At 40.1% G+C, this 10748-nt stretch overlaps 2 protein-coding genes across 2 annotated transcripts; both read left to right on the top strand.

Annotated features, from left to right (window-relative positions):
- Nucleotides 1-83: 83 nt before the first annotated feature.
- LOC145486356 (vesicular inhibitory amino acid transporter-like) lies at nt 84-5398 on the top strand. Its single transcript, XM_081464996.1, has one exon. The coding sequence runs from the start codon at nt 682-684 to the stop codon at nt 2146-2148; it is 1467 nt and encodes a 488-aa protein (XP_081321122.1). The 5' UTR covers nt 84-681; the 3' UTR covers nt 2149-5398.
- A 143-nt stretch (nt 5399-5541) lies between these two features.
- Nucleotides 5542-7771, top strand: LOC145486357 (vesicular inhibitory amino acid transporter-like). Its single transcript, XM_081464997.1, has one exon. It carries the CDS (start codon nt 6040-6042, stop codon nt 7483-7485), a length of 1446 nt encoding a protein of 481 aa, XP_081321123.1. The 5' UTR covers nt 5542-6039; the 3' UTR covers nt 7486-7771.
- The last annotated feature ends 2977 nt before the right edge of the window (nt 7772-10748 follow it).

The following is a 10748-nucleotide window of genomic DNA, read 5'->3' as shown; positions in this document are numbered from 1 at the left end:
ATAATAATAATAATAATAATGGCATTTCGGGCAGTATATCCACAGGGTGGCTCTTCGCCTGCCCGATGCTAACTAAATTTACTTCTTATTTCATTCTCACCATTGTAACTAGGCTCGATTACCAGCTCTTCTCGGGGAGGAACATAGACCGACTCGAGAAAGCGGTGGAAATTGAGCCTACATTGTAACCTGCGAACGCAGTGTTGTTATTGTTTTTCTCGAAAAACCGGATGCAAGCAGGCGCAGCGTACCGCGAGACTCACTCCCCGAGAGAAGTGTTGTGTGACGCGTGACGTCTGGATCTAATTTGTTGTTGAAACGCCGTGAAGGAACGCATAATTTTTATAAAGAGAACTTTGTAGTTTTAATGTACTCTTCTCTTGTTTTGATGAACAAATACAACGACTAGGGTTTTTTAAGATTTTGTTGTAAACAAAGGACAATGTACGAAGTGTTTGGTTCTGTGATTGGCTAGTTGGTTGGTCCTAGTTTCCCCTTGGGAAACAAGAACACGTGAAAAACACACACCAAGGATGTCTAGATGTACGTCACAAAGGCAACAACGGGTAAGAGAATCTCAAGTACGTGTTTGCCTTTTGATGCAAGAACTGTTTACAGAAATCTACACGTGAGGAACAACCTTAAAACACAGCAGGACACTGAGAACGGAAACAATCAACAATGGCGGAAAACTCCCCTCTGCTTGCAATACCAACCCCAAGAGTTAGACAACCTTGTGAAGAGATCGCTTTGGGGCCATCGGGGCCAACTGTCGTACCGTTGGGAGAGAAGGCGCCTTTGACTCGGGGCGAACCTGAAGTTGGGAAGAGCTTTCTCGGAGTAAGCTTATCAAGAATGGCACTGTCCCGTAGTTTAATGAGATTACGTTCCGCGACAATGACTATGTCCTTGATCGAAAAACCCTCCGACGATCGCAGAGCTTCAGCGTTTCTCGCCGGTTGGAATGTAACAAATCTTATCCAAGGCACGGGGATTTTGGGCATACCGTATGCTGTGAAACTGGGAGGGTGGGCCGCTGTTGTGTCTATTCTCATTTGCGGTTACCTTTGTTGTTACACTGGCAAGTTGTTGATCGAGTGTCTGTACGAAGACTCCAAGCGCGCGGGTCAAAAGAAAAGAGTAAGGGTCAACTACCCGGATGTTGGCGAAGCCTTTTGGCCCGGATGGGGGAACAAGATCGTCAGCATTGTGCAGGTGTGCGAGATGTCTGGAATAGCGGTGACATACATTGTGCTAATGGCCTCTATCTTTCTTGACTTGTTTCACAACAGAACTTCCATGAATGTCTATGAATGGTCTGTGCTTGTGGGCTGTTTTGTCCTTCCTGGAATCTTTATCACTCGAGTGTCAGTAATCGCCTGGATCAGCATGATTTCAGTTTTCTCCCTGTTCTCCGCAGTCCTGACAATCATCATCTATTGTGTTACGCAGTACGACAAGATGAGTGTCCACAACATGCCAGGTTTCCAGTTGAACTCCTTCCTGGTTGGATTTGGCATCATAGTGTTCAGCTTCACAGCACACGCCGTGTTCCCAGGGGTGGAAGGAAGCATGCGATATCCTGAACAGTATCCCATGATGTTGAATGTTGCGTTTGCAAACTCGACAATTACAAAACTGATTCTGGGCCTTATGGGTGTGTTTCGATATGGACAAGAGCTTAACCAGGCCATAACCATCAACATCAAGACCAGTTCTGTCTTCTACATTCTCTCCAACACCTTTGTGATTGCCAATGTCGTCCTTGCTTTTCCTCTTGTCATGTTCGTAGTGTTGGAAACCTGGGACAACAAAATGCTTCCTCATTTTCCTCACCTGTCCAAAGAGTCAGGTTTCCATTGGTTTTGGTTGATTCTCACAAGGCCGTTGCTCCTTATTTTTGGTGTCTTCCTGGCAATCACTGTTCCTCATTTTGGTCTGGTTATGGGCCTGCTTGGCAGCCTAACAGGAACCAGCTTGTGTTTCATATTTCCTTGTGTTTTCCATCTCAAGCTGAAGTGGAAGAAGCTTAACTGGTTCCAGGTAGTTTGCAGAGTTCTTGTCACAGTGTTTGGTATTGGCTGTGGAATCCTTGGAGTGGTATTTTCTACTATTGAACTGGTAAATGCATCGAAAGGGAACATATAAATAATGATTGAAAACATATTTTTTTGTTGATATCAATTTATAGTAAATTTTTCAGGGCTTATTTTGTTAATCACTCTTGAAATTTTGTTGACAAATTTTGACTGGGTTGCAAGGATAAAATAGCAAAGGGTTTATTTTTAAAACAACATTTTGGTGTGAGTTGTTACTGTAGAAAAGTGCACTTTTGTACAGGAATCATCACTCACCCAAATGGATTTTTGTAGCCTGAATCACAAAACATTTTATAAATATTATAAAATACTAAATTAGTTATCTGGTGTGAATTTATTTGCTAGACATAGATAACTGAAATTCAAGATTTCTGTTGCACTTGGATCGCAACTTAAATATGTATGTAAACCAGCTATGTTCTCAGTGTGATTTGGTGATTTTAGTGTCATTGTGAGATGACTGCAGATACTCTGGGACAACATGTGTGTTAAAATACATAGAAAGTCTAACGATATCATGCTTAAATTGCACTGAGGTTGCAGCTGGTTGCAACACAAGTGCAGCAGAAAACTCAAAGGAAATCCTGACCAAAATGGTAGCAAACATTTTCTGTGTAAATGGGCCTTAAGTCTTAGTTAGCTTTCGCCATTCTTGTCCCCGGAGGCCACAATCCTTTTAGTCAGCATCAAGAAATGCAACCTCTGGCAACAGCTTATTTTTTAAAGCAGGTGCAGAGTACTCATTCTCAGTTTATTTTCAGCCAATTAGTTTTCGGCAAAATCTTTCAGTAACTGTTTATAGCAAACTTGCAAATCAGAAAAGGTCAGAGATCTTGATTCTTGGTGCCAACAAAAAGGATTACAATCTCTTGGGATGTTAAATTTGAAATGGTTTAATAGGATTTCTTTTTTGCTTTTGGGCGAACAGCTTTTCATGGTTATGAACAAAAGCCAAAATACCAATTATGTAAAACCATGCTAGAGAAAGCTAAATGTTTTTTTTTAACTATTCAGTTTAACCTCAACTGAGGGGCAAGGATTTGATTGGGCACCTTTGATATTTTACACTAAAATTTTCTAAATTTACTTGTTAGTGGTGTGGCAGTGCCACATGTACATACAATATTTGCAATAATGCCAAAATGTATGTAACCATATTTTTCAACTGTCATTTCATGTACAACAACTATTTGCAGGCATTTTAAGCATGTATCAGTCTGCTGGGAATATAATTAATTTAAGTGTTAAAGTTTCATGTCATCCATAAGAACTTGGTGCTTTCACTTACAGCCCCTTTTTTTCATACTCATTTTGTCACATGATGTTTCAATTTTTTTTTTCCTTTGTCAAAGTGAAGAAAGGAATAAATCACCGCTTCCCTCCCTGGAGAAAACTCCCTTAATCCATTGACGCTATTGCCGCCCGTAATGAACGTTAGCCTTTGTTCTATACTCAAGTTCTGCAGCAGGAAAAAAAATTATCTTCAATGATACCCAGATCAGAGTCATTAAGTCAATTGAGCGTGAAATATGCACGAAAATGCTCAGCAATGTGAGTCAAAATCTCGGAGCAAAATTTCCCCCAACTATACACATGAATTGGCAGCAAGCACACTGGAAGGTCAACAACTGTAGCAAAAAGATAAGAAATGGAGAAAAAGGAAAGGTGGGAAAAAATTAACAAAAAACACGAAAAGCCTAAAGACATAGGTCACTTTCTCGTCCAAGAAATTTTGCTATTAAAGCTTATTAAAATAAAGATAAACAACAATACACGCCGAGACTGAATTTAGACGTGGTCTTGTGTAACTACAGTATTATTCGACGTAAAGCGGTTAGCATGGCTGTTTAATGCAGGATTCAAGGTGGTATGTGTGTCCCGGTGGTAGTTTACACTTGCTACAAGTCGACCGGCTGTGTTTAATCTTTCGTTTATTCATGTCCCTCGAACGAAGCCAGGGAAGTAATATTGGAAACGACTTCTAGAAGGTCTGTCATAGTTCAGCAGAAACAAAAAAGACCAAGACACGAGAACTTGTATTTGAACCACAACTTATTTTGTTTTCCACAAAGATGTAGCAGCTTCAGTTCAGTAAACTATCTATTGACTGTTTCAAACTGTCCTTGGTCTGTCTTGAATCGAGAAACCAACTGTAGATGTCCCGGCTCGAGATAAATCAGTTCATTCCCTCTCTCCGAGTCTCTGCCACACAGACGGACTAGACAGTCCAGCTAGACTATAAAGGATCAGAGCGGAAAGACTAGACCACTTCAAAGGTGTCCAGTTAGCAATAGCCTGTGATCATGTGACAGTTGTGTGCATTTTTTGATGATTATGCAATAAGGGCTCTTGATACAGACAAGGGGATTAGCGTCTTTTTGACGCTAATCCCTCTGTTTATATCAAATGCCCCCATTGGATAATAACCAAAAACTGTTCAAGAAATGCGAAGTGTTCATGGTTTGAGTGTCCTCTGGAATTTGGCGGTCCTGATTTAGACCCCCGTTGGAAATTTTGAAAACAATCCCTAACTGAGATACCAAGATCCCTTTTGTGGGCGTGGCTTGAAACTTTTTTCACCCCTAAGAGGTACCAATTCCGAGCCTTTTATAAGTTTTGATAGTGATGAGGACGATTGCTTCAAATACCTTCTACTCGCTAAATTGGTCGTCATCTTGTTGTTTCAATTGAGCTACTCATTGGTGTTAGTGCTTTTTCTTTTGTCATTGAAACAATTGTCTTTTTTTTTTTCGTTTAAATTTACTTATGAATAGCTTATTTTGTTTTTCCTTTACTTTATGCGAATGTAGCCGTCGGAGATTGATTAAAAGTTGTCCAGCGTTGTAAAATCATTTCAGCTACGGTATCTCTTGTCATGTTTTAATTCGGCTCAATACCCTAAAAAACTCCCGCCGTGGACCTTGTGAGGCTGAACACCATTAAGAGGTGCCAAAACCGCTTAGGTACGACGGGCATCCCCCGTACTTTTCATATGGGAATAAACCCGTGCCACGATCATGCATGGAACGTATTGACCGAAGCCGAACCGAAAGACGACCAAAAAGAGTACAGTAGCCTCTTATTCTGTATAAAGGGTAACTCGTGACTCGTCACGATCAGTTTGGCCATGGATAGTGGACTATCCATGGTTTGGCAGCTTCGAACACGGGAGCATCGAATCGTTTCTAAAAAACAGAAAAAAATATCTATCACAGTTCTTTTAAATTCAGTTCTTTCTACTTTGTATTTCAGGCGTCGTCCCGAAATCGCGGGACTCACTAATTTCAGATGAGCAAAAAGGAAAGAAAAGAAAAAGAAAAGAAAAGGAGAAGAAAGTTATTCCAAGCCGCCTATAAAGTGCGCATATGTAATCAATAGGACCATTCTTGCGCCAGATCAACAACTACACTGTACATGTACGTTTCAGACACAAAGACAAAACACTTGGAAGCTACGTGACAGAAATAATTAAGTGACCAGTACTGGAGTTAAGTGAGTGAAGTCTGTTCTTATAGTCGCAAATGCCTGTTTTCATATAATGTTCAAATATTCTGAAGACTTTTCTGAAGGACAGCTAAATTAGCCCGGAATACAGGTAAACAAAGGTAAACAGTAACACAACACCGCCACGCGGACAAAGGTCAATATTCAAGCTCAGTCTCCGGCGAACTTGTTAAGAGAATCATGCAATCAATACAACCAGTTTTTGCAGACCCAGGCTAAGCCAGGACAGTTCCTACGAGAGAGTTTAGCACAATAGCTTAACTTGAAACGACAGCAAAAGAAGATAAGAGATCTTCGCGTCCTACAATCACCGTCTTGTAAATACGATTCAATTGTTGTTTGCAGATTTCGCCTTCAACAGGATTACTTCCACACACGATTTGCAACTGGTTAACTGAAAAGATAGAAAAGGAAGTTAAAAGATCTTCGCCCAGACATGGCGTCCGAACAGCAGGGCAACGAAGGCATCGCCATGACCGCACAAAACCAAGCGACAGTCGTACCCTTGGACGAACATTCACCTCTGTTGTCGGTGCAAGATGATGTGAGATCGAGAACGAATTCGGGCATCGCCGGAGGGAGTTTATCGCGAGGCGGCTTCTCTCAGAGCGTACACAAGCTAAAGTTGGCGACCATGACCGTTTCGCTGCTGGAAAAGCCTTCAGATGATCGACGTGCCTCGGCTTTCCTCGCGGGTTGGAATGTCACAAACCTCATCCAAGGAACGGGCATCCTTGGGGTGCCGTACGCCGTGCGGATGGGTGGATGGGCGGCCGTTGCCGCCAATGCGCTCATCGCCTTTTTGTGTTGCTACACCGGGAAGTTGTTGATCGAGTGTTTATATGAAAAGTCCAAGCGCACGGGGAAGGTGAAGCGAGTCCGAGTCAACTACCCAGAAGTCGGAGAAGCCGTCTGGCCCGGGTGGGGGAACCGCATTGTGAGTTTGGTGCAGTTTATTGAGATGTATGGTGGTATCATCACTTACCTTGTCTTACTGGGTACCATTTTTAATGATATCTTATACAAGTATGCCCCATTTGATATCTACACCTGGTCTTCCATCAGCGCATGCATCGCTCTTCCTACCTTTTTTCTCCGTCGGGTATCAGTGATTGCTTGGATCAGCATGATCTCAGTGTTCGCACTGATGTCATCCATCTTTACAATCATCATCTACTCAATCACCCAGTACAAGGATATGTCTATTGACAACATTCCTGCATTTGACATCAATACCTTCCCTGTTGGATTTGGCGTCATTGTCTTCAGCTACACTGCCCATGCAGTGTTCCCAGGAGTAGAGGGAAGCATGAAGCACCCTAAGCAGTATCCGATGATGATGAACGTTGCATTCCTACTGGCAGCAGTGGTCAAAGTTGCTTTTGGCCTTCTTCCTGTGCTACGATTTGGAGAAGGTACCGAGCAAGCCATCACTGTCAACCTCAAAACCAATCGGGTATTCTACATTCTGGCCAATGCCTTGGTTGTAACAAATGTGTTCACAGCTTTCCCTATCGTTAGCTACATTGTGCTGGAAACACTTGATCACCAGATCCTGCCGTACTTTCCACACCTGCATAAAGATTCAGGGAATCACTGGTTTTGGATCATATTATCGCGCCCATTAGTCCTGACCTTTGGTCTATTGATGGCGATAGTCGTACCACATTTTGGCTTATTCATGGGCTTAGTGGGTAGCTTTACTGGTACCTGTCTCTGTTTTGTGTTCCCCTGTCTTTTCCACATGGTTCTGAAATGGAATGAGCTCAAATGGTACAACATAGTGGTAAGGGTTTCTGTCATCGTTTTGGGCCTCATTTGCGGGGCTCTTGGCATTGTATTTACCGGCAAACAGCTAGCAAATGCTTTTACTGGATTTTAATTCATCTGTTATCAAATGGGGATCTATTGACTGGAACTACTAGAATTGTGAGCTGAACAAACAATTTGAAAATGTCCTATATAAAAGATACTGTTCTATTTACAAACTGATTTGTGGGAAATAAGGGACAGAAATTAAATCTGCTGATATTCATGGAGAATCTCATAGCTCATTATTGGTAATTAACCAGAGGCTGTGAACATTTGGGCAAAACATTACTCATGGGAACAAGTGCCCTTTTGGGAAATCAACATCAATTAATAAATTGTTTAAGGACTCTTGAACATTCTAATCCCATGCATGGGAGGTCTATGACCTGTTAGTGCACCCCTCTAGAAATTCCAGCCTAGCTTTATGCTTTCTTTTAAAAGTATAATGGCTCTTCAAGTCTGCCTTCATAGTTATGGATATTTCCTAACAGCACACAATGCAGTTTAGATTCCTGATTCTAACCCCAAAACTCAGTATAAAATGTCAGTCATTGTCTCTTTTCATAACATAGACAAATAGCAACTTGTGGTTTTTTTGAGTATTTTCAGACAGGTCCTGCTTTTAAGACTCAAGTGTCTCTAACAGGTGCTGAATTTTTGTCAAAGTTTCTTCAAAGGGTACAAATTGTGAGCTGCATGTTCAGAGTTTCTTGAAAATTTCACTTCTATGGAGCAGGATATGGAGAGCTAATAAAACAAGTAATATTTTGAAGCAAAATTTTGTGTGCCAAAAATCTCCTAATATATGTGATGAGTTAATTATTTTTCATGAGTTCTGATAGCATTGATTCAAAATAGAAGAGTTTTAACATAGCACCCATTATGAGTTAAGGGAGTAGAGGTCGGGAAATTTTCACAATTCCCAGTATATTTAAATATACCGGTGGCATGAATGAGGAAAGTACCACACAAACAGAATATTGCGTGACACTTGCTCTTTAATTAAGTGATACAGAAAGAATAAGGATACACAGTTATTTAATTAATATTTTTACCTGAAGATCCAGTGCACAAGAACATCCATGTTAACTCTTCCCGATTATCCAGGAGTCTCCTAGTCACAGACTGAATCAGCTGGTCTTCTGTACAGGTCTCCAAATCTCCTGGATATGAAGGAACATGCTGAAACCTTTTTTTACATTTTTTTGGCTGATTTTTGGCATTTTTCAGGGGAAAACATTTTGGATATTTGAGGTAGTTTATTGTTTGAATCAGCGCGACTCTGCTTTTAACACCTTTTTTAGGATCAAGAATGAAAAATTGACAATCTCCCAGAGTTTGATTTTTTAAGGTTGGCATCTCTGCAAAGAGCCATCAGTCAAAGACAAGCATCTTTCTTAGGTCATAGCCTTTAGTGCCTCTGTTTAGATTTCACACTGCTTTGTAGCTTGTGCATGGTGTTAAGTAAGTTAAACCTTGGGTTCCCATGACATAGAGTAATAGGGGTATCAATTTATTATTGGTCAAAATATGTGAAAATTAGCTTAAATTTAAGCTGCCTCCTCCCCTTCCTTTCCTGTCCTTCTCCAGGTTTATAGGGAGTACCACAGTGGCATTAGCAACAGGAATGTCACCAAACAAACAGGTTATGCATGTACATTATAATTCTTGTTAATTCTTGTTAAAATTTGAAAATATCTTTTTTGAATTTTAAAACATATTAGTTTTGGGATAGCAGTGACAGTGATCGACAGTGAGAGATTCATAGGTTGAGTATGAATTCATATTTTTACATTGTCCTTGGGGTTGCCATTGTGGTTGCTTAAGCTCTCTAATGGCTCCTTGGAGAAAGTGATAGGTGGGGATGAAATGGAGACTACATGAAGAGTATATTCTCACAAATAGGGAAATTGGAGCAAACAATCATTGGTGTTTTGTTTCTTCTACATGCAATTATATATTACGCTGTATAATTTACATAAGTACTTATCAGTACATGGACATGTAATAACAGAGGCTGTGTGTTTAGTAAGCAACTGTGTTTATTTTTTGCCCAATAAAACCATAATTATTATTTCAAGATGTACATTGAAACTTGTCATTATTTTTGTACAGGGGCTCCATGCAAGCTGATGTTTATGGCATTAAAGAGGTTGATGTGAGCCAGTCCAGAAAAAGTTATCTGGTCTTGCGCACGTCAACTGATCATTAAGAGCACGTGATTCAAACCAGTCACCAATAAATTTTCACAATTAAGAAATAGAAAACATGTAACATGTTTCTATTCAGTTGTAAGAAGTTTGAGAGAATGAGAAATGCTGTGGAAACACAAGCTCTAGGCATGTGTTTCCACAGCTTTTTCGAGTTCTCCCAAACTTTCATGAGTGTTCCTATAACTTGATAGAAACACAGAGAACTTGTTTTCTATTTCTTTTAGAAAACACTGAGACGAAAAAAGGAAAATAACTTGTTAACTTTGATTATCAAAATTCGCTTTGCTCACACCATCATTACTTCAACAGCTCATGCTAGTTCTGTGTTTCTATTGAGTTATAGAAACACAATTTTTAACCAATCAGCACACGTACTTTCTTAGGACTGTCTTCTAACGTGTAATAAAATCAAGAAATTGACAATGGTTGGCAGTTGTCAAACTATAATTCTGAAACCAATCTCTATGCTGCAATTGCCTGTTGGACCAGATTTGTTATCAGTTACATTATACAGTCCATTATGTTTTATAGGAAATCAGGGTAGTTGTAGTATATTTCATGAAAACAAATACATCGGTCCAAGATGATGAAACAACTACCATGATTCCCTGCAGGCAGAGGCAATTGGCCATAGGCCAGGGAACAATGAGGGAATTAATCAGATCTGCAGATTTGAAACTTAATATACCTGTGTGCAGCAGATCAGTGTTGAGGCACAAGAATCCATACAAAAACTTGCAAATCAAAATCACTAAAATTTCAAGGTTGTGTGACAGCCTTGTGATTCTGAATGCCTTGCTGACACAAACCAACTCTTTCAGAATTCAAACTTATTAAATGAAGAGAAATTTGACAAGCCAGCGTTAACATTTTACTTCATAACTTAAAATAAACCAGCCAAATGAGGAAATACTCAAAAAGGTATGACTTACAGTCTACCAAGTCCATGCAGCTGCTCAGACATTTTTTCAATCTTCTTAATTACCTCTAGAAAGCACTATTTTCTTTACATACTTTGCAAAGATAGATATGTTTTCTCATAAAATGAGCTTATGCCACAACCGCCACCGCCAAGCTAAGCAAAGTTTATTTAGACTATTTTAACTCAAGTTTGAAAAAC

This window comes from Orbicella franksi, chromosome 5, assembly GCF_964199315.1.
Source record: "Orbicella franksi chromosome 5, jaOrbFran1.1, whole genome shotgun sequence".
Taxonomy (NCBI): Eukaryota; Metazoa; Cnidaria; class Anthozoa; order Scleractinia; family Merulinidae; genus Orbicella; species Orbicella franksi.
The sequence above is the reverse complement of the archived record's forward strand: the minus strand, read 5'-3'. Positions and strand labels throughout refer to the sequence as shown.

Excerpts from the sequence above, each read along its gene's own strand:
- LOC145486356 (XM_081464996.1), top strand. The coding sequence starts at position 682 with ATGGCGGAAAACTCCCCTCTGCTTGCAATACCAACCCCAAGAGTTAGA.
- LOC145486357 (XM_081464997.1), top strand. The coding sequence starts at position 6,040 with ATGGCGTCCGAACAGCAGGGCAACGAAGGCATCGCCATGACCGCACAA.